This window comes from Lepisosteus oculatus, chromosome 5 (genome assembly GCF_040954835.1).
Source record: "Lepisosteus oculatus isolate fLepOcu1 chromosome 5, fLepOcu1.hap2, whole genome shotgun sequence".
In the NCBI taxonomy this organism is placed as follows: domain Eukaryota; kingdom Metazoa; phylum Chordata; class Actinopteri; order Semionotiformes; family Lepisosteidae; genus Lepisosteus; species Lepisosteus oculatus.
The window spans coordinates 2,183,966-2,207,544 of record NC_090700.1 but is presented as its reverse complement, the minus strand read 5'-3'; the positions used below and the strand labels follow the sequence as shown (position 1 = coordinate 2,207,544).

The 23,579-nt window shown below is 36.3% G+C and overlaps 5 protein-coding genes across 6 annotated transcripts; all 5 read right to left on the bottom strand.

The window, feature by feature from the left end:
- Positions 1-204: 204 nt before the first annotated feature.
- LOC102683096 (olfactory receptor 52D1-like) lies at positions 205-4,046 on the bottom strand. Of its 2 annotated transcripts, none has more exons than XM_069189845.1 (3): positions 3,426-4,046; positions 2,776-2,854; positions 205-1,208 (listed from the first exon to the last, which is right to left on the bottom strand). In XM_069189845.1, exon 3 carries the CDS (start codon positions 1,183-1,185, stop codon positions 229-231), a length of 957 nt encoding a protein of 318 aa, XP_069045946.1. In that variant the 5' UTR covers positions 1,186-1,208; positions 2,776-2,854; positions 3,426-4,046; the 3' UTR covers positions 205-228. The 2 variants fall into 2 exon arrangements, with proteins under 2 accessions (XP_069045946.1, XP_069045947.1); XM_069189846.1 differs by having other exon boundaries at positions 2,776-2,851.
- A 601-nt stretch (positions 4,047-4,647) lies between these two features.
- On the bottom strand, positions 4,648-6,077 carry LOC138239170 (olfactory receptor 4B13-like). The gene has a single exon (XM_069189847.1). It carries the CDS (start codon positions 6,001-6,003, stop codon positions 5,047-5,049), a length of 957 nt encoding a protein of 318 aa, XP_069045948.1. The 5' UTR covers positions 6,004-6,077; the 3' UTR covers positions 4,648-5,046.
- Positions 6,078-8,727: 2,650 nt separating this feature from the next.
- On the bottom strand, positions 8,728-9,666 carry LOC102682895 (olfactory receptor 4B13-like). Its single transcript, XM_006627931.1, has one exon. It carries the CDS (start codon positions 9,664-9,666, stop codon positions 8,728-8,730), a length of 939 nt encoding a protein of 312 aa, XP_006627994.1.
- Positions 9,667-13,421: 3,755 nt separating this feature from the next.
- Positions 13,422-14,999, bottom strand: LOC102682696 (olfactory receptor 51E1-like). The gene is made up of 2 exons (XM_006627930.2): positions 14,936-14,999; positions 13,422-14,412 (listed from the first exon to the last, which is right to left on the bottom strand). The coding sequence occupies exon 2, from the start codon at positions 14,397-14,399 to the stop codon at positions 13,422-13,424; it is 978 nt and encodes a 325-aa protein (XP_006627993.1). The 5' UTR covers positions 14,400-14,412; positions 14,936-14,999.
- Positions 15,000-18,599: 3,600 nt separating this feature from the next.
- Positions 18,600-19,580, bottom strand: LOC138239259 (olfactory receptor 52K2-like). Its single transcript, XM_069190788.1, has one exon. It carries the CDS (start codon positions 19,578-19,580, stop codon positions 18,600-18,602), a length of 981 nt encoding a protein of 326 aa, XP_069046889.1.
- Positions 19,581-23,579: the final 3,999 nt, after the last annotated feature.

Sequence of the window (23,579 nt, the reverse complement as noted above, 5' to 3'; positions counted from 1 at the left end):
GTGGTGACCTTCAGATTTAAATGGAAAACCGATCTCTTGGCTCTCTGTGGTCCTTAAAAATCCCAGGGCGTTTCTTGAAAAGTGATTATTCTTCACTAACTTTATTTAAAACCGATATCGGGTGTGTACTAGAGAAGAAATAACACTCAAGTTGCCTCACTTTTTTTTTTTCTCACCTTTGGCGAAAGGAATAAAAAAAATCAGTATTTTGCTAAATTTATTTTACATTTAGATAGTTGTGCTGTCTGACTGAGGAGCACATTTTCTCATGCATAAGAACTTTTTAAATGTTGCTCTTATTTTTGTTATTCTTACCCCATAAATAACAGGATTGAGAAAAGGTGGACATATTAAGAAGTACAGTGATAGTGCTACACGAACCTCATTGGGAATGTGACTCATATTAAATCTGTTTTGAATTGTTTCAAAGAGACATCCAATTGAAAAGTTTACAAGAGATACTAAATGGGTGCTGCAGGTATTGAAAGCTTTAATCTGGGATTGTCTGGGTGAATTTAAGCAGATCTTAAGAATTTTTGCATAGGAATAGAAAATTAGGAGCAAAGGCAGACCTATAGAAAAAAAGGTACTAAACAGGCCATAAATATTATTAACAGTAGTGTCAGTACAGGCAAGCTTGACTAGTGAATAGTTATCACAATAAACCTTCTCTATGATGTTACCACATAGTGGTAGGCGCACAGTAAGGCTGAGAGTGATACCAAATCTAACCATAGAGAAGAGCCAGATAAATATAAGAAACCCACATGCTTTGTTAAGAGTCATGATTCTGTTGTAGTGCAATGGGTAGCAGATGGACACATACCTATCATAAGACATCAAAGCTAAATCTGAAAACTCTATAGATACATATGAGTGCAAGCAAAAAATTTGAACAAAACAGTTAAGTTTAGAAATGTCATGGAAATCTGACAAAATGTTGACTAAAAGTGAAGGGAAGAGAGCTGTGCTTCCATATAATTCATTTGCAGACAGAGCACACAAAAAGAAATACATGGGCTCATGCAGGGTCCTCTCCACTGAGATCACTGCTATAAGAAGTGAGTTTGCAACAATAATGCCAACATACAATACTAGTGTCATGGTGAAGCAGAAGTATCTAATCCGCCCAATTTCTCCATATGCAGACAGTATGAATGATGTGTTGTGAGATGAGTTCTCCATGATCTTCAGACTTGAGTCCGCTGCTGTGAGAGAAGCAGAAAAGTTGAGTGTAATGGAACATGTTCATTAAGCTGCTTGGGTGTTCAAAAATCATATGCTGCCGCCTTCCCTGTTTTGATTCAATTGAATGTAGCTGTTTTGTACAATCCTACAACATGTCTACAATATGTAATAATGACTATTAAATAATTATTTAATTAAGAAATTATAGATATTCTATGACAACTAAAGATTAATTAAAGATATATATTAAAGCAATTAAAGATGTATTTTACTGGACAATGGCTCATTTAAAAAATACAACACAAAGAGGTGTTCCATAATTTCAAAGTAATAAATATACAGGTAAACATATCGTCTGAAAAACGAACAGAATAAGAAACATTTAAGACAACTCTGTCTTTCTTAAGTCTCCCATTAATACTGTTAAATTTAACAAAATTATTTAGTTGAACTATCATTAAATAATGCATTTAAAATATATACCTTAACCCCTACAAAGATCATGTATCACTGCTACTCACATAATGGTCAAATAACAACCTTTATATGTTTGATGAACTTCAACACTATGTGAGTGTATATAAGGCATCATAGTCATTAAGCTTCATATTTTTATAGTCACAGATTTTTTGTATTAATTGTAAAAAGTACATAGACAGAGAGAGAGGCAGAAACAGAGAGCAGGACTTTAAAAGAGTAGCCTGATAAGAGAACATTACCTGTGAGGCTGTTGGAGAAGGTTTCATATCTAGCGTGCACTCTGAAAAATATCTGTGTGTGTTGTGCTTTATATACTTCATTTCTGGACAAGAAAACACAGACTATATTTGGTTTGGTACTTGAAAATGTCCAGGGAAATGTATTGCCAGGTGACAAAATGATGAACAATTAATACAACATCACAGAAGGAAAACTGTTTTACTTAGAGATCCCCAGAATATTACATTACTAAACCACTAATCATTCATTACAGAAAATCAGAAAACAACAAACGTGACTACTGTGATTCTTAAATCACAAAGCTGATTTGTTTTTCAACAAATCTCCATATGAGACAAATATGATCATCTTTACATCATTTTGCACAGTCATATTTGCTATATTATTAATAAAAAAATCATATCAGAGCTTAATTAGCCACGGATGTATAAAAAAAATCCAAAAGAAATTATATGTATAGAAAGTAATGTTTCTAATGCACTTTGTAGAATATTGAAAGAGGCTCCATGAACATTTTATTTAATCCAGTATTAGCCTCATCTGTCACTTTTGGATTCACTTAGATTTGAACAGTTTTTTACTGATGCTTCTTGAATAAAGAACCTTGCAATAGAGGCTACAACAGAAAATTAGAGCCTAAACTCTTCAGTTACATGTGCAGAAACTACATCTCCACACAGCTTCAACAGATAACAAGTGTAAGAGGGAATGAGCTGCTGCCCCATCACCTGACCCACTTCATGAAGCCAATTCATCAACTGATTCTTTAAAAAAAGACAGGAAGAGAAAGCTTCCTCTGTCGGTCAGTCCAGGATGACCGCTGTTGGAGGGAACAGAAGGCCGAATCCCTGAGTGTGCACCACTCACCAGGGGAAGACTAGCCAAAACTAGTTGTGGAGACCAGCTTCCTCTGCCTTGAGGTGTCAGACATGGCTTTCAGCTGCTGCTGTGTCAGAAACAGATACACTTATTACAATGGATCAGTGCTTCAGTAAGATGTAACTGTTTGAATTGAGGGTCATTAAGATAAGATTGCTTATTATACTCATTTCAAAGCTTTACAAAATCAACATCTACCTTCCCTGTTTTGATTTAATCCACTGTTTAGTATAATCTAAGCTACTGTATGTCTGTCTTGAAATGTAAGATTTGAAACGTGTTCATTTAAAGTTCTAGTACATGACGCAAACATTTAATTTGAACAAAACGAAATGCAAAAAAAAACTAAAGGAGACAGTGCTGTATCATCTTAAATAATGTATTTAGTTGATAAAACAAAGTTGGAATGCAAGAATATGGATCTCAGAAAGTTTATTGTGATTATTATTAAGATGAAAAAATGTTGATTACTTCACACCTACAGTGCACAGGAATTAGTGAACTTTAATACTCCACTGTATCAGATAAACACAATAAGCATATTGCACTGTATCTCAACGAATCACAGTTTATCAGACAAATACAGTTTATTAATGACAGTAATGTCAAAGTTATAATGTAGCAAGAAAGAAAATTACCAAGGTCTTTTTGGCCATTTGTTTTCCATTTGGGGTACAACGCAGGGAGTGTCTGGTGTGGGGGGCGGAGCCCCGGATTAAGGGAAACGCGTTGCCGTGGAAACCACATCTGACTTGAATGAGTGAATGAACAGCAGGTGTAGAAGTGGTTTAAAAGTAGCCTAAATACAGTACTTCCTGGATAAGAGTGGAGGATGTCGCAGGACTTCAGTCTTGCTGTGGCTGCAGTGATTAGAGGAGAAATGTGGAGGCTCTCCTATGAGAGAGCCGGGCTGGAGCAGGACAGTAGCGGGTGTGAGACGCTACTAGTCGGGGCGATGTAAAGAACGAGTGAGCAGAGACTTGATTAGCCGCTGGAGAAGGGGTTGTGAGAGGAATAGCCTGCAAGGAAAAGCGTGAAAGCGTCCGTCTGCGAGGGGACTGACGGAAGATACGGAGCTTTATGAGATCATCAAAAGATTTAAAGGGGACAGCATCCTGTGGGGTGTGAAAACGGGGCTGGCGTGTCCGCTTTATGAGCAAGTTAGTGTGTGTGGACCAGAGTGGGTTGTGTGGTAGAGGGACCCTCCCCCTAGCAATACATTGGTATCGGGGAAGGAAGTAGGGTCTAGCTACACCCACTGGGAGGTAGTGCAGTGGTGGCTGGGCATGATGTAAGGTGCGCTAGCAGCTGTGAGTTCACAACGAGTGAAACGCCAGAGGGGTTGTGAGTGTGTGTGTGTTAGAGAGGGACAGTGTGTTGGGTCTTGGCACGGTGTGTAGTGCCGAAGAGACTCGGTGATGTAGGTAGTGTGTGTTTTGTGCAAGCCAACCTGGTGGCGCTGAGAGGAGAGCGTCAAGGGCGGAGGCAGACCTGGGAGTCTGAGGTACTGGTTGAGTGTGAAACGGTGACCTAGTGGAGTAGGAGCAGGAGGCTCCTAGCAGTGAGGACAACAGGGTGAACTTGAGATTCTGAAGTCAAAGGGCTCCAGAAGTAATGTGGAGTCATGTATCCTGTTACCCTGAGGAGGGGGTCAGTGTGATGACCACTTCTAAATCATGTAAGATAAAGAAAAGGAACCCAGAAGAGCTTATAAAGGGGTGTGACAGGAGAATGGGAGCCTGACCATGCCCAATGTAGTTGGCCCCCATGGCACCATGCATTACAGAAACAAGAGATGGAGAGAATCCCCCTACCCGTTTGCATTATCAGCATTAGCTAGTAGCTACTGTATATCACCCTGCAGCTCACAAATGATAATCCACTGAAGCCAAGCAGGTGTGACATGGCCAGTATCTCCTGGGAAAGCCAAGGATGTGGCTGCAAGAGGTGTTGGTAAGACCAGTAGGGGGTGCTCATCCTGTGGTGTGTGTGGGTCCTAATTTTCCAATATATGGGTTGTTCTGTAAAAGAGGTGGTGACCTTCAGATTTAAATGGAAAACCGATCTCTTGGCTCTCTGTGGTCCTTAAAAATCCCAGGGCGTTTCTTGAAAAGTGATTATTCTTCACTAACTTTATTTAAAACCGATATCAGGTGTGTACTAGAGAAGAAATAACACTCAAGTTGCCTCACTTTTTTTTTTTCTCACCTTTGGCGAAAGGAATAAAAAAATCAGTATTTTGCTAAATTTATTTTACATTTAGATAGTTGTACTGTCTGACTGAGGAGCACATTTTCTCATGCATAAGAACTTTTTAAATGTTGCTCTTATTTTTGTTATTCTTACCCCATAAATAACAGGATTGAGAAAAGGTGGGCATATTAAGAAGTACAGTGATAGTGCTACACGAACCTCATTGGGAATGTGACTCATATTAAATCTGTTTTGAATTGTTTCAAAGAGACATCCAATTGAAAAGCTAACAAGAGATACTAAATGGGTGCTGCAGGTATTGAAAGCTTTAATCTGGGATTGTCTGGGTGAATTTAAGCAGATCTTAAGAATTTTTGCATAGGAATAGAAAATTAGGAGCAAAGGCAGACCTATACCCAAAATGGTTCCAAACAGGCCATAAGTATTATTAACAGTAGTGTCAGTACAGGCGAGCTTGACTATTGAATAGTTATCACAATAAACCTTCTCTATGATGTTACCACATAATGGTAGGTGCACAGTAAGGGTGAGATTGATCGCAAATCTAACCATAGAGAAGAACCAGATAAATATAAGAAACCCACATGCTTTGTTAAGAGTCATGATTCTGTTGTAGTGCAACGGGTAGCAGATGGACACATATCTGTCATAAGACATCAAAGCTAAATCTGAAAACTCTATAGATCCATATGAGTGCAAGCAAAAAATTTGAATAAAACAGTTAAGTTTAGAAATGTCATGGAAATCTGACAAAATGTTGACCAAAAGTGAAGGGAAGAGAGCTGTGCTTCCATACAATTCATTTGCAGACAGAGCACACAAAAAGAAATACATGGGCTCATGCAGGGTCCTCTCCACTGAGATCACTGCTATAAGAAGTGAGTTTGCAACAATAATGCCAACATACAATACTAGTGTCATGGTGAAGCAGAAGTATCTAATCTGCCCACTTTCTCCATATGCAGACAGTATGAATGATGTGTTGTGAGATGAGTTCCCCATGGTCTTCAGACTTGAGTCCGCTGCTGTGAGAGAAGCAGAAAAGTTGAGTGTAATGGAACATGTTCATTAAGCTGCTTGGGTGTTCAAAAATCATACGCTGCCGCCTTCCCTGTTTTGATTCAATTGAATGTAGCGGTTTTGTACAATCCTACAATATGTCTACAATATGTAATAATGACTATTAAATAATTATTTAATTAAGAAATTATAGATATTCTATGACCACTAAAGATTAATTAAAGATATATATTAAAGCAATTAAAGATGTAGTTTACTGGACAATGGCTCATTTAAAAAATACAACACAAAGAGGTGTTCCATAATTTCAAAGTAATAAATATACAGGTAAACATCGTCTGAAAAATGGACATAATAAGAAACATTTAAGACAACTGTCTTTCTTAAGTCTCCCATTAGTACTGTTAAATTTAACAAAATGATTTAGTTGAACTATCATTAAATAATGCATTTAAAATATATACCTTAACCCCTACAAAGATCATGTATCACTGCTACTCACATAATGGTCAAATAACAACCTTTATATGTTTGATGATCTTCAACACTATGAGTGTATATATGGCATTATAGTCATCAAGCTTCATATTTTTATAGTCACAGATTTTCTGTACTAATTGTAAAAAGTACACAGACAGAGAGAGAGGCAGAAACAGAGAGCAGGACTTTAAAAGAGAAGCCTGATAAGAGAACATTACCTGTGAGGCTGTTGGAGGAGAAGGTTTCATATCTAGCGTGCACTCTGAAAAATATCTGTGTGTGTTGTGCTTTATATAATTCATTTCTGGACAAGAAAACACAGACCGTATTTAGTTTGGTACTTGAAAATGTCCAGGGAAATTTATTGGCAGGTGACAAAATGATGAACAATTAATACAACATCACAGGAGGAAAACTGTTTTACTTAGAGATCCCCAGAATATTACATTACTAAACCACTAATCATTCATTACAGAAAATCAGAAAACAACAAACGTGACTACTGTGATTCTTAAATCACAAAGCTGATTTTTTTTTCAACAAATCTCCATATGAGACAAATATGACCATCTTTACATCATTTTGCACAGACATATTTGCTCTTTGTTTAATAAAAATGTGATTCACTTACATTTCAGAACTTATTTAGCCATGGATGTATAAAAATCCAAAACAATTAGATATTTAGAAAATTATATTTCTCATGTACTTTGTAGAATATTGAAAGAGACTCCATGAACGTTTTATTTCATCCAGTACTTGCCTCATCTGTCACTTTTGGATTCACTTAGAACACACACAAAAGATCATGCTGTATAATGGATTATGAGGTCATTAAATTTTATACCAAGTGTATCAATTAACATTTATGTTACTTGAAATGCTATATATAATTATGTTTTATGACATACTAATAAAAGATAAGATTTTAAGCAACTACTGTTAAAATGTTTCCTTAAGATGTTTTAACTGTAAATAGTATAATAAAACGCATGCCTCTGGAATATCTTTAAGCAATTTAACTGGCATGTAAACTGAGGTATTACCCAGGTATTGTGTAAGCAAGAATATCTTGCTTATAATGAATAAGTGCAGTTGGCAAGTTACATAACCAGACTGAGAAATTAAAATATCAGTGCAATAAAGTGTAAAATGGTGTAAAAGAGCAGCAGGAGAAAAGAATGAGGACATTGTACCTATTACATTATCATCTGTTCCAGAAACCTTAGGGTCATGATCTGTTGTTTACCTTCACCAAACCAGTGAGTCCAGTGATCATCTTTGGTCAGGGGTTAAACTAGGACATCAAGGCGAGAATCCTACATTCTTCTGTCAGATCAGTCAGTCAGAGAAGCTGCATACTGCCTACAAACAACATGCAGACTTCAAATGATGCTTTCTAAATTCTTTACTATAACTCATATGCTCTTTTGATTGCTTCTTGTCTCCTCATCTGCTCTCAGCTTTCTAGAAACCTCCACTTCTTGGTGTTTATATCAGCGAACCAATTAATTATTATCCTTGCCTGGTCATGTGATGGATGGTGACAGGTTATATACAGTAGTAAGAACAAGATTCACCTGCTGCCCTTTTGCACTTGTAATACTTATTCTGGGTTTCCCAAGGTATTTTATACCAAAATTATATACTGTATGTACAGTAATAGAGAGCTGAGTGATCACAGGTGCGGCACAACACATGAGCTTCAAGCATGTAATGAAATGTGCTCAGAATCTTAATTCTGATTTCTGTAAGTAGCTCATTTCATCAAGGAGGAGGGAAGGTGAAGAATGAAAGGGATCTGGAAGTGTGAATAAGGAGAGGGGGTACAGAAAGTCTGTAGAAACAGGAGGAGAAAGAAGCATATAAGGAGAGATAAGAGATTGAAGCTGGGCAGAAGAGGGATTATGAAAGCGATAGGAAGTTTTGGAATTCTGAATAAGGTGTAGGCAGCAATTGGGAACAAGTTATAGGACTGGAGCAACAGAGTAGAAAGAGAAAAGTGAGGAACAGAAAGTTGAAGCTGAGCAGCAGAATTCGGGATTAATTTGACAGAGTTGGCTCTGGGCCTTGTCAGCTGAGAGATTCAACATGCCATAGAAACATGCCAGAGCAAATGAAATAAATAAAAATGTGGTTTTACATTTTCTCATCTCTTTTGAAAGAGGAAGAAAAACAATATTATGTTTTGCTAAATTAATTTATCTTTATATTAGTTGTGCTGCCTCAATGAGGAGCTAATTTTCTCATAGATATCAATTTTTTAAATGACATTCTTATTTTTGTTATTCGTACTCCATAAATAATTGGATTGAGGAGAGGTGGAAATATCAAGAAGTACAGAGATAAAGGTATACGAACCTCATAGGGAATGTGACTCATATTAAGTCTACTTTGAATGACCTCAAGGAGACATCCCACTGAAAAGTTTACAAGAGATACTAAATGGGTGCTGCAGGTATTGAAAGCTTTAATCTGGGATTGTCTGGGTGAAGTTAAGCAGATTTTAAGAATTTTTGCATAAGAATAAAAAATGATCAGCAAAGGCAGACCTATAGACAAAAATGTACCAAACAGCCCATAAATATTATTAAGAGTAGTATCAGTACAGGCAAGCTTGACTAGTGAATAGTTATCACAATAAACCTTCTCTATGATGTTACCACATAATGGTAAGCGCACACTTAGGATGAGAGTGATACCAAATCTAACCATAGAGAAGAGCCAGATAAATGTAAGAAACACACATGCTTTTATAGGAGTCATGATTCTGTTGTAGTGCAACGGGTAACAGATGGACACATACCTGTCATAAGACATCGCGGCTAAGTCTAAAAACTCTATTAATCCATATGTGTGCAAGCAAAAGATCTGCGCAATACATTTAACTTTAGAAATTTCTTTGAACCCTGTCAAAATATTGACTAAAAGTGAAGGGAAGAGAGCTGTGCTTCCATACAATTCATTTGCAGACAGAGCACACAAAAAGAAATACATGGGCTCATGCAGGGTCCTTTCCACAGCGATGACTGCTATAAGAAGTGAGTTGGCAACAATGATGGCAACATACACTACTAGAGTTATGGTGAAGTAGAAGTATCTAATATATCCAATTTCTCCAAACGCAGCCAGTATGAATGATGTGATGTGAGATGAGTTCTCCATGGTCTTCAGACTTGAGTCCGCTGCTGTGAGAGAAGCAGAAAAGTTGAGTTCAGTGGAACATGTTCATTAAGCTGCATGGGTGTTCAAAAATCATACGCTGCCGCCTTCCCTTCGCCTTGGGAGGAACAGAAAGATTTATTACAATGGAGCAAATTTTAGTAAACTGCATGGTGTTTATGAGGTTTACTGAGATAGTATTTGCTTATTAAACATACTGTACTTGCAAACTATTATTACTATTAACTACTGTAGACGCCATTGTTATTCTCTATGTAGTTGTTATAATCCCAAGTGTCTAGGGGTAAAGAGGTGTAACATTTAGGATAATTTTTGGATGCGGGTGGGTTCTGGTGAGGGACTAAGAAGCCTAACAACAAGGGTTGGTGCCAAAAGTGGTTATTTTAAGGTAATTATTTTAAGTGGCTGGTACGTTACAGGACACACTAACACACTGGGAGAGGGAACTAGAGCGGTGCCAAAGAAAAGAAAATATACAAAATGGAGCTGGCTAAGAAAGGGAGGGAAAGCTGACCTAACTACAAAAGTAAACCCGAAACACACGGTCTTCAGCATCTTTAAACGCCCTAGCTAATGTTCACTTACTACCCAAAACCATACAAAACAAACGGCAATCACCCATACTAAACTAGTGTTACTAATACAGAGATCAACCACGTGTGCAGAATGTACCCAACAACCTAAACTAACCCTATACACAAAAGTTCACACAAATACACAAGTGAACTATGAATACCAATAAGGGAAAACAAGAATAGACACAAAGAACAGGGTACAAAAGAACACAGAGGTTGATATAACACGTTAGGGGAAGGTAATGGCGAAAGAAGGATAAACAAATAAACAAAAGTAGGAGGAGACAAACATAAACCAACAAACCAACAAAGCCAAAGCTATACGAAAACACACGCACGAAGCGAAAGGAAGCCAAAGCAAAAACAAAAGCAAAATGAAGCTGAGCCAAGCTGGACCGAAGTCAAACGAAAGGCCCCTTACTTCTGAAAACCTCCAACTTATATATTAAATGAGCTGAGTTCTGATTGGTCGAAAAACTGATTGATGATGACGTCATACGGAAACAATGGTGAAATAATGGACCAATGGGGGAGGGAGAACAATCAAGATCAGGAAGTGTGGAACATAGCAACAAAACACACATGGACCACACACTGGGACGTAACAGTAGTGTTGCAGTTGAGTGCTTGTATTCTATACTATCTTTAATAAGAAGTGAAATACTACATCTTTTAAAGGCTCTTTTAAAGAGCTGTTTAATGTTCTACTACATTAAGAAATATTTAACATGACAGAAACACAAAACAAAAGAAGGCACTGATCCATTATTTCCAAGAAATTAATTATGAAAGAACATCATAATTAAAAATGATGGATTTGCAAAGATAACTCTCTGTCTTCCATAAAGAAATAAAGGTACTTTTATTAATCTACTGTACGTTTTCCACACTGCATTGCTTAGTCCTGTATACGGTCACAGAATATCTGGTCTAACTGTAAAAAGTACACAGACTGAGTCAGATGAAGAGACCAAGGTAGTACATGGGTTAAAGAAACAAGAAAACACCATTTACCTTTAAGCCTTTTGACCAAGGAGCTTTTGTGTACAGAATCTGCATTAAGAAGTATTCCATGTGTTGTGCTTATATACTCCATTCCTGAACAACAAACCACACTTATAATTGGTTTGTTGAAATGAAAATGTCCAGGGAAACCCGTTATGACAGGTGACGTAATGATGACTACGGTGCACAATGTCACTGATGGGGAATTGTTATACCCAGTTGCGTAAAGAGTATTCATGAAGGAATTTTGGAGAAATATAGAAGGCCAAATATTTGTTTGCTATTACTAATTGTTCAGGTGCAGTTTGTATATAAGGACACATTTTATCAGCATGATGTTTAATCCACAAAACTAGACCTGGATTCAAAATTTTAGTTATAATTTACAATTATGTTTTCTTTATGCTAACATATGTAATATTTATGTACTCCTTATGAAGCAGTTTTATACAGTACATTATAGTTACAAATCTAATTCAAAAAGCAAATCATACAGTATGTTAAATAACTTGTGAAGGATAAAAGCTTTCATTGCTGTTTATTTCCTGAGCTATTCTTTTCAATGATCAGTGCCAGAAACTGGAATCATATAAACAATATTGCAACAACCACAGAGCCTATAAGACTAGCAAAAATCTGCTGTATATGTCTTTACTCTAACTATATAATCTACAGTACAATACAAGTAAAACAATGTAGTCGAAATATGGCCAATGTTTTTCATAAGTACTCTGTATGAGTGATATGATTTGACGTACAGTAAGATGTTCCTCATTTCAAGTAAGAGATCTTTAGTTCTGAATTAACAGTGTGGAAAGCAGACAATTATTTTTCTGTAGTGGTGTGTATTTCTGTGGTAAACACATGGAAAGCTATGTGCTGTAGAAGATCCATTAGGGGTGTGTCAGAAGCTTCTTCACTCTTTATCACAATGCAGTCTTTCTTCAGAACTGAATCATGGTACTGAATCAAACGGGGTTGGAAAAATCTACTGACCACATTTCCTGATATTACAGGCAAAGCCTGCAATTGCAACCCAACTGAGAGAGTCTCTTTTTATCACCAAGTCTCTGAGACCACAGGGGAAGGCCTTGGAGACTTGTTAAAAATGGTTAATCTATGAACATTTTCATGTGGATTGTGTTTTTCCATAAATAGGTAAAGTACAGAGGGAAACACAGCTATCTTTGATGTGGGAGAGTGGTCTAGAACCTCAAGACAGCCTAGAACAGTCAAGATCTGACTCTTACACATAGGTGTGGCTAGGCTTTGGCAAAGGCGTTTTGTTTAGAAAAAAAACACATCTTTTATAAAATATGCAATATTCTTTATTAAACCTCTTGTAAATGTTCAAGGAGGTAGCATGCTGTCAAATGTTGGCTGCAAAGGAACAGGTAAAGGTTTATTCCATGCTGAAAGAAAAAGAAACACAGGCACTAGTGTTTCAGACACCTGAAGAAGGAATCACACCCAAAATGTTGCTTTTCTTTTCTTTTCTTTCCAGCATGGAATAAGACTTTACATGTTCAGTCAATGGGACATGCAAAAATGTTATAGAAAAAAAGTAGAAACAAATTCCTGTATTTTGAAGCACAAACTAGGGAGCATGAGAGAAAATTTTGTGGAAGTTCATTTAAACTGGGAGCAATTCTTTGCTCAAATGGACCAGATGGACTGACACTGTCTGAGAATGAAAACAATAATAAAACAGTGCTCAGCCATTCTCTCACTCATCTTGCCCCTCTTGAACAACACCTGTACAAACTCAGTGTCGTTACATACAGTATAATGCCATTAAAGTGATTTGCATGTGTCTGTTGAAACTATTTTAAGATACTAGCTAAGCAGCACTTGGGTTCACACCTAGATAGAGGGTCATTTCTATGCATGTAGTAATTATTCAAAAATAAGGTTTATTATGTGACATACCATACTAAAGACTGATAGACAAGTGACATCATTTTAGAAGAAACAATGAAACAAGTGACATACTGTAGAGTAAGTATATAACCAGCAGACCTTTAATGTGCAATTTATCTTCATTCTGTAACAATTCAAAGTTTATAGCACTAATTTGGATACTAGCAGTACTAGTAATGCATGTTTCATGTTAGGCAAGCTAAAACCTGTTTAGAAAAAAACAGTGTACCAGAAAAATTAATTTAGGGGATTACATTTGATCCTCTTCTGTGTTTCAGTCACAGGGATCCCTATCTTTTCACATAGCATTATTTTTAATCTGCTCTTTATGGCTTGAGTCTTTATTCCATAGATAATAGGGTTCAGAAGAGGAGGAAATATTAAAAAGTAGACTGATAATATTACACGAGCCATGTAAGGCATGTGACTCATGTTAAATCTGCTTTGGATTAGTTCAAATGCAGAACCAGCTGCAAAGTTTAACAGTGTCACTAGATGGGGAATACAGGTGTTCAGCGCCTTAATGCTTGAATCTCTAGAGGATTTCAGGCAAATCGAAAGAATCTTTACATATGAATAAAGGATAATGAGGCTTTGTAAAACAATGCAAACAATTATCAACATTATTCCAAATATATTATTTATGGTAGTGTCAACACAGGCGAGTTTGATCAATGAATAATTGTCGCAGTACACCTTGTTGATGACCCAGTTACACAAGGGTAGCTGAATACAGTACAAGAAGAAAACACTAAAAATAGCCAATGGAAACAGCCAGATCAACAAAATAAGCTTATGAACTTTTGATGGTGACATGATCATATTGTATTGTAAAGGATAACAAATAGACAGGTATCTATCGTAACCCATCACTGCTAAACTTGTCAGCTCCACAATCCCATATGTGTACAAACAGAAGATCTGCATCAGACAATGAACTCTAGAAATTGTATAGTTTCCTGATGCAATGTTGAACAACAAAGATGGAAACAAGCCAGTGCTTCCATACAGTCCATTGACTGCCAAACTGCAGAGTAAAAAGTACTGGGGCTCATGCAGACTCCTGTTTGCATAGATCACATATACCAGCAATATATTAACACAGATGATCACAAGATACAACAGTAGTAAAACTGTAAAAGCTAAATATCTCAGGTCTCCCATGTCACTATATGCAGCCAATATGAATGATGTCCCATCTGATGTATTTGCCATGGCTCGAAGTCACCTGTGAGAACAGGAATTATTGCAAACGTTAAAAAATATCTCTTTACAATGACTAAATGCATGAAAGATTTTTGATACTGGTGCCTGTAATGCAACATTTTTAATCATGAAATAATTAATGTTAAGATGATAATTTACACATGTTCATAAAACAATTAGCTAATCTGATTACAGTGAAATATACCATGTTGCCATATGGCTGTATTTAAAATTATTAAAGTTATTGTTTTAGTGTTATGCTTATTTTGCAAATTAAATATTTTACATGCAATAAAAATAGTCTATTGCCCTTACAGCCATGCTTCACATGCTGTGAATTACAGTACTACTGTATGTCAGTAGTTATATTGGTGCTTAGCAATGTGGCAAAATTCCAAACAGGCAAAGAAAAATTCGTATTTAGTTCATAAATGGGAAATTCTAACTTGTTTATTTCCTGAGAGAAATAATTAATGACCATTGTTTCTTCACTAAAATGCATATTTGTTGTTTTAAGAATTAATTTACAAATCAGAAATGAATACCTTACAAGATTACAATATTAAAGCTTTCATCCCAGTTCAGACTGATGTAAAACCTGAAACAAAGAAAACATTGTAAGGTCATATTGATTCATATTAGACTTTAATTAGACATGAAAGGATTAGCAGAAAAAAAGGCATTACACAGAGCCCTTTTCACTCTTCCAAAAACCAAAAGCTCACACCAGGCAACTGAGTCTTCCCACTGTTCCAAAATCCTGGCTCTACACTAAGTGATAGAGCCTTCTCAGTCTACCAAAGAGCTGTACCACAGAAGAGATTGGCATGTCTGTAGCACCACTGACCACATCAGAGGCTCTGCTACTACTGACACTTACAATATGGATAGCAGACAGTACCTATCCCCAGGATGCAATGTTGATCCATTGTAAGGCCACAGAGAAAGGAACCCTTTGGTGTTGCAATCAAATCCAGCAAGCATGTCTTTGAGAAGTAGTAGAGAGACAAAACACCAGACAGGAACCTTAATGACTAAAGGGAGAACATGCATTCAGACAATTTCCCAGTTCCCAGTTCTGAGAAATTAAAATGTAAGACATTGTCATCAAGACCAAGAACACAAGGACTTTTTTGTCTGCATAATTAACTAATTATACAGTAATCATATAATAAAAGATCTTCGAAGATCCTCTTTAGTGCACACAGTAAATATACTGGAACTACTCCATCCTCATTAATGGTTCGATAATAGAAATGTCTCCATCAGAAGGTAAGCAGCTTACATGGGTAGAATGTTTTTGTCTTAATTTTTGTTGTCCTTTAAGTTTTTTAGGCAAGGTAAAGTGAAGCAGCTTTTGTACAAGTTCATGCAGAACATTTATGATCTTCAGCTCTTTTAAACTGTACATTTGTAGGGGGGATTGTGTCCTATGATGTCAAATCAAATGCACATGAAAACATGAAGGTAATTGCTGGGTGTGCTGCTAATTACCAACACCTGTGCAAATCACTTGAGCTTTTCTGCTCTGTGGAGCCTATTCCAAAAAATACTCCCTTGAATGTTACCTTAACAGATATGCTGCGCTGTAGATATGCTTCCAACTGAAGTTACTAAAATACCTGTGTGTGGGATGTTGGAAATTCCACCTACTGTACACTGTATATATTTTCAAATTTAGTGCTTGTTATCTTTCAGAGTTTGATGCAGTCTTTCCAAAGCATACCTGTATATAGTTAATGATATCAGATCTTCAGATTCAGATATGGAATTACCCATTTTGCTATTCATTGTTAGCTCTCTATTACAATGGAGCCTCCTGAATAGTTGTCATTATTTAAGAAATCATTTTTGGCAAAGATACTAGAATGGGTCTTCACTGTTCTGTGACAAGATGATTTCTCTGCAAATAATCCACATAAACCATTTCAGTTTGATTTTTGATCTACAGTTTACATCTACAGTTTTGATCTGTATGTGTAGCACAGAAACAGGTCTTCTTAGGTCTACTAATGATTCACTAATGTCTAATAACTGAAATTACGTTGTTCAAATCATAATTCAAATCAATCATCGTTCTTCCTCCACATCTGACATCCTGCACAGCTCCTTTCTAAAACAGGCTCCTATTTTTTTACTACTGGGCCAAATTCTTCAGTAATTTGGGAGGCATACTCAGACTTGCTTCCATCGCAAACAATATGTATCAAAAACATCATTTTTCTTTAATCTGTCAATGTTGAAAAGTCTTCTGGCAAGCAACAGTATAATGACGTTTTCCATTGAAAACCTAAAATGGATTATTATTATTATTATTATTATTATTATTATTATTATTATTATTATTAAGTTATTCAATTAATGAAAATTAATGTGCTTCAGTTTCACTGACTTGTTCTTTTTAACCTCTCAAAGCTTCTTCAATATTACATTTTGAAATCACTTAGAAAAGGAATTTGATTCCATGTAGAAAACTTTATCACCAATAATTACAGTCCAATATTGCTTTAGTTACAATTTAGGCCCTGAACCAGGACTTTACTGTCTATACTTACAAAACCATTACAGAGTGTTTAAGAGGGCATTATTTCAAGTAGAAATTGCTTCTAGAGGTCTGTGTCACGTGCGAATACTGAAAGGTTACAATTAGAGTAAGCATTATTAAATATATATATATATAAGTTTTGTACAAAAGCAGAATTGCAATCTCAGCTGCAGTGTAAATATTTCATTGGAGATGAGTGTGTAGCTGTTGGCCCTTAGTAAGAGAAAATGACCCGTTTTGTTTTATGTTTGAAAAGTTTTAAGTTCAGTTTCTGATGTTTAATTTGAACTTGTTGATAGTTTTTTTTTGTTTAAATTTGTTTTTTGCTTTCTAATATAATGTTTAATTTATTTTCTATTTCTGTGTTTCAAAATGAATTGATTTTAGCTGTGTTTGAAATTCTGCCTGCTAAGGAGGATTCTGTACTATATGAGGAAGAAGATAAATCCTTGCACTCCACTCTTAGGGCAGTGTGCAGCTCTACCTGGATGATGCTGGTGACAGCAGCCATAGTGCATTAGTATGCTCACCTCACATCAATGGAGAGGAGAACAGAGTGATGAAGCCAATTCTTAGATGGGGATCAATAAGAGGCCATGATTGGTAAAGACCAAGGGGGGCAGGACACCAGGGTAACACCTACTCTTTCTGAGAAGAGCCCTGGGATTTTTAATGACCACAGAGTCACAGAGTGTACCCATCACCATACTGGGGCATTAGGACCCACACAGACCACAGTGTGAGCACACCCTACTGGCCCCACTAATATGTCTTCCAGCAGCAACCTTAGTTTTTCCCAGGAGGTCTACCGTCCAGGTATTGACCAGGTTCACACCTGCTGAGCTTCAGTGGATTGCCAGTTGTGAGCTGCAGGGTGATATGGCTTTTGGCATAAGATGTTCATCTGGGTGATTGTTGCTGATGTATTAGTAGTTTAAAATTATTCAGTATGATTATTTACAATATGAGCTCAGGGTTCAGGAGTTTTTTTCTGAAGAGTCGTCAGTTTTTTAATTTAAGAATAAGTCTAGTAGGAATAATCCTTTGTTGCTAGAGAAGGTGCCAGGCCTCAAAACCACCATGGACAACTGCCACATAATGCCAGACATGCAGACAAAGTTTCTAGGCCTTCATCTTGGAAGACAGTACATAATGAAGCAAAAAGATTGTTAATCATTTTATTAGGAAATACATGTGACATTTTAATTTAGAATCAACAATCAATTTTGTATATCTTTCAAAATTAAAAATAGTATTCCTTAGATGTAAACAATCATACCCAAACATCGCATTTATCTACTGCCTTTTGATAAGAAAAAGTAATTTTCATATTATACTTTCAACCCACATGTAACATTATTGAAACCTTGTAATTTACCATACTCTGAATTATCAAACTGTTCAATGTATTTTCTTAGGCAAGAATCAGTCTCAAATTGGTACTTCTTTAAAAATAATAATGGAAGCATTCCGTGAAGAAAAAGCAGATCTTAAAAAAGATCAAAAGATAAAATGAAGTATTGCTAATCTGCAAAGAAACTGAGCTAGCAAGGGGTGGTTTGGGTTAAAGGTGGTGGTGGCAGAGGGAAACATTGCTCCTTCTGCAATCCTTCTTGTATTCTGGTACTCACCCCTGCCTGGTCATTCATCCTCCAGAATTAGTTTTAAGTGTCTATAACATTTCTTTTCTCCATCTTCTTTTCTAGTAAGAAAATCGTAATCTTGTTTGGATGTAATATTTTTCTAACCTTGACCCTTATAGCCTGAATACTTATCCCGTAAATAACAGGGTTTAGCATGGGAGGAATTATCAAGAAGTAGAGAGACAGTAATATACGCACTCCGTGAGGTACATGGCTCATGCTGAATCTGGTCTGATACAGCTCAAATAAAGCACCAACAGAATAGTTCAGCAATGCTAGCAAGTGAGGAGAGCAGGTTTTCAGTGCTTTAATTTTTGACTCCCTTGAAGAATGTAGGCAGATTCTTAGAATTTGTGTGTATGAATAAAGGATCATTAAGAGTTGAGGGAGAGTAAAAATAATTATTGATATCTGCCCAGCAATATTATAGAGGGTTGTATCTACACAAGAGAGTTTAACTAATGAATAGTTCAAACAGTACAACCTCTCTATGACCCTGCCACATAGGGGCAGCTGTAGGGTTCCAATGAAAAAGATGCTAAAAGACAGAATTGGATAAACACATGAAAAAATAATAAGTTTATAAACCTTTGAAGGGGACATGATGTTTTTGTAGTGTAATGGGCGACAGATAGCGACATACCTGTCATAGGCCATCAGTGCCAAAATGGTAAATTCAGCATTTCCGTATGTGTGTAAACAGAAGACCTGTGCTAGGCAACAAGCACGGGACACCTCTCGAACCTGCGACAACATGTTACCCATGAGCGAGGGAAAGAGAGCAGTGCTGCCATACAATCCATTTAACACTAAGGTGCAAAGAAAAAAAAACATGGGCTCGTGCAAGCTTCTCTCCACAAAGATCACTGCTATAAGAACTAAGTTGCCAAAAACAATTATGACATAGGATAAAAGAAAAACGGCAACATAGAAGTATTTAAGATCTTCCATTTCTGTATAAGCAGCCAATATGAATGACGTCACTTGGGATGAGTTTTCCATGATCATCTCTGAATGTTGCAGAGTATCTGTAGGGAACAAAACAACATTGTTTTATTACATTTTTTTTGTAAACACAAAAGTGTTCAATAAATTGAAAAGTATTCATAAGGAAATTTGCTGTGAATCAATAATCAATTGATTATTGCAGCATGTATTCCTCATAATAATGACAAGTGTAAAGCTTTAATTTATTGAGTCATTCAGGAACGTCTGTAACGCTTAACTTAATAACCTTTATGCTTACAAGGTATCACAATGTATCTTTTAAAAATATGTATTTATATTTTTATGCTGCACATTGGTGGTGGTGGAGAGGAGTCCCCATTACCTGTAAAGCGCTTTGAGTGGAGTGTCCAGAAAAGCGCTATATAAGTGTAAGCTATTATTATTATTATTATTATTATTATTTTATTTTAAAAGATATGATTTTGCAGATCAGATTTTAGTACAGTAGGGAACCACACATGTGGTCAAGGATTCTGTTTTTGTATGTGTAGTATCTCCTCATGGGAAGCACCAAGATGTCGCTGTTACAACAGACCACTGCATACTTACAGTACAAAACAGAAGCAAAATTGAAACAGTGATTACATTTCCGAAAAACAGAAAAATAAACAGCTGAGGAGTTTAATATTCTGGTGTAATGAAATATGACATTGCTCTCCAATACACTAGTATCCAGTCCAGGAAAGGAGAAGCCATGATCTCTCAGTCCTGCCTTGCACACTAGGTTTCTGCAATGGGCTTTGAGTTACTGAAACTCTTATCTGGACAAGCAGCTTTGTGACAATGGAAGAAATATTACACTCACCTTTCTAAACTAGCTTCCTTTGAGCTAAAGAATCACTAAAACTGTCAAACCCGTGATTTCCTCAGCCTCATTGAGGATATCCAGAATGCTCTAGGAAATTGTGTTTGGTTCCAAAGACATTCCCTGCAATGGTCACTAAAACACAAGCCTTACTCGAACTGCCATTTCACAATGCTGCAACTGTCTAATCTTCTAACTCTACTTCTTGCATCTATAAAGTCAAAATAGGAAGACAAAGACCCATTTATTAATTTTGGTGCTTAAAATTCCCCAAGAAAGTGTGGTCCCAAGTGACTTTAAAAAGCCATTACCTTCATGTACAGTATGTTAATGATGTCAATTCATTTTTTGCTCTTAGGGACACAGCACTGTTAATTAGCTTTCTGTTCGCATCAGTCCTATTCTGCAATCAATTGTGAAGGTCATTATTCAAGAATAGCTAAAATGACTAGATGAAATAGTAAGAAAATAAGAAAGTGTACAAATAAGAACAGGCATTCAGACCGTTCTAGCCCATCTGGTAGTTAGTAGTTAATTGATCCAAGGATTTCATCTGGCCATTTCTTTAAAAAGCCAGATTTTCAGATATTAACAAGATGGTGGGATAGTTGCAAATATAAGACATTCCCTTAAGCCCTGAAATGTATATGGCTGTTCTTCTCTGGACTGATTCCTTAACAGCAATATATTTTCTATTATACAACAAAATTACACACAGTATTTTAAATGAGGCCTTACTAGTGTATTATACAATTATACAACATTGATCTAAATTCTACTTTTAACGATATATTCCAAAATGTTATTTACCTTTTTAATTCCTCATATTGTCTAGAAGATGTAAATTATAAACATAACATAAACACCTAAGTCTTATTTTTTCAAAAGGAGCATTTTCTAGCTCTGTATTTCCCATTTTGCAAACCCTTCATTGATCCAAGTACAGATCCCTGCAGTACTCCACTTATTACATCACCCAGACTTGAGTTTTCACTCCTGTCCCATAGATTCTGTCTTCTATTTAATCATCTCCCTTAATACCTGCACCCTGTTATTTGAGAAATAATTATTTAAGAAATAATAGATATAATTGACACATAAACAGTAGAACATATGATACTGGGTATTTAGATGTTCAGAAGGCCTTTGATTAAGTTCCTGATGCTTGTTCATGTTAGTTATGCAAGACCTAACAAACTTGAATATTCCCTAAGATATCGTTTCAGTATAAATTAGATGATGCCCCATTTTATTACTAGAGGTATAATCATTTAGAGGTACATAGCCTTGCATGTGATGGACACATTTGTGAACTGGATTTGCTCTTGACCAATTAAGATTTTCAAGCAAATGTTTTAATGGCCTAAAAAATCATTAAAAGTACTTTTTCTTCAATAGGAAAACAAAGAACATAATATCATCTGTTAGCACCCGGAGTCAAGAGAATCTTATGAGTTTTTTGTCATACTGTATAGGTCACCATTGTCTTCAGGTGAAGTGGTATAAAAATAGTCCTTAATAAAATTTATTTGCTTTAGGTTACACAACATATCCTCTTTGTATTTTACTATTTAAAGGCACAAAGGGATTCAGGGTTTTTGAAAAATAAGGAACGAGAATAAGCTGCTTTCATTTTAGGACACAATGTCTGTGGTCCAGTAGTCGCAAACTGCAAGCACTGCAAACTCTTTCCGGGAAGTACAGTATTGATTAAGTGTCCACGTGCTACCACTTAGACTTGCATTAGTCTGCTGTGACAAACAGTTGTCCAGATACAGTATGTATTTCACGTCACAGGCTGAGCATAAAAAAGAACTTGTAAGTCCCTTCCAGTAAACCAATAAAAGTGGTTTTCTTTTCTTTCTCACAAACCTCTATGACTGCTATTTATTTTTTAATTCTGTTGCTGATCATTTCTCTTTTTTCATGTTTGTGGAACATGCAAAGATGCATATGACATTGTAAAGTACTTGGCAAGAAAAAAGACCTTTTTTGTGTTTTTTTTTAGTTTGTTTGAACTAAAAACTAACATCTTTCTTTCTACAGTATGTCTTACTGCAGTAAAATCTTGAATATTAGAATCATGAGACCAGGGACCTGCAGACACCTGCAATTGTTATCAGCATAACTAGCCATAATCTGGCATGTTTTATCCCTTCCTAACTCATTGCACTGGGTTTACTTCTCATCCATATTCTTTTATCTTGTATTGAAATAATGTTTAAAAAATTAATGTGTTCTGCATTTGGAGGGGAACTTTCCACTGAGTCTGAATCACTGAGATAAAGGATAACTTGGGTTGGTTTAGCCTTCAAACTGACAGTTTTGGGAATTTCTCTTTAGCTCACAGTGGCAAGATTATCATCTCTCCAGTTTCAAGAATGTTGTTTAATCCTACAACTACACCGTGAGAGTACAGTACAGTACCTCTACGTTAAAAATGATAACATCTACATTGGCTTCAAGTATTACATACTTTTGGACTGAAATTCAAGAAGACAGAACAGCAATTTTAATACAATTATATTTTACTGTTGTTATGTCAAAGAAATGACAGCAATTCAGGTGTCTGTGTAGCAGAAGTCTTCTTTATTACATATGCATACGGGAGCCTAGCTCTTGCAGGCCAGACTCAAAGAAGTATTACAAAGAGTGGTCTTTTTATACAGTAAGATCTGTAAAACCTGTCCATTAAAGGGATTTGACTTTGGCTGTGCACGTGAAGAGCAGTCAAGCAAGTTCCTCATTGTTTTTGCAACTCTGTCAGGAACATATTGCAGTTATGCCTTGCAACATACAGTAACATACGTCAACAATTCAGCATACAGTATATAGACAAAAGCAGCGCTACGTACTTTCACAACCGTTGGAGTGGAAAGTTACAAGATACAAGTGTTTAAAATATAAAAGACTTAAACTTGAATTAAGAATAATTCCCTCACTGTCATGATCAAAGTGTTCATTAGCGCACACCCTGTGTAGAAAGAGTAAATCCTTTAGGGAAGCACACTAGCTAAGCATTTCTGTTTAGTGTACTACTACTGTAAAATAGTAATAATTCCTTGCATTTATATAGCATCTCCATCCCAGAGATGATCAGATCAGTTTACATACAGGGACACTACTCAAGCACAGCACCCTGGGTGATGCACCGCAGCCATTGTGATTCAGCAGCCCCAATGTGTAGC

Bases quoted from the DNA above. Each gene is read 5' to 3' on its own strand.
- LOC138239259 (XM_069190788.1), bottom strand. From the start codon at position 19,580: ATGGAAAACTCATCCCAAGTGACGTCATTCATATTGGCTGCTTATACA.
- LOC138239170 (XM_069189847.1), bottom strand. From the start codon at position 6,003: ATGGGGAACTCATCTCACAACACATCATTCATACTGTCTGCATATGGA.
- LOC102682696 (XM_006627930.2), bottom strand. From the start codon at position 14,399: ATGGCAAATACATCAGATGGGACATCATTCATATTGGCTGCATATAGT.
- LOC102683096 (XM_069189845.1), bottom strand. From the start codon at position 1,185: ATGGAGAACTCATCTCACAACACATCATTCATACTGTCTGCATATGGA.
- LOC102682895 (XM_006627931.1), bottom strand. From the start codon at position 9,666: ATGGAGAACTCATCTCACATCACATCATTCATACTGGCTGCGTTTGGA.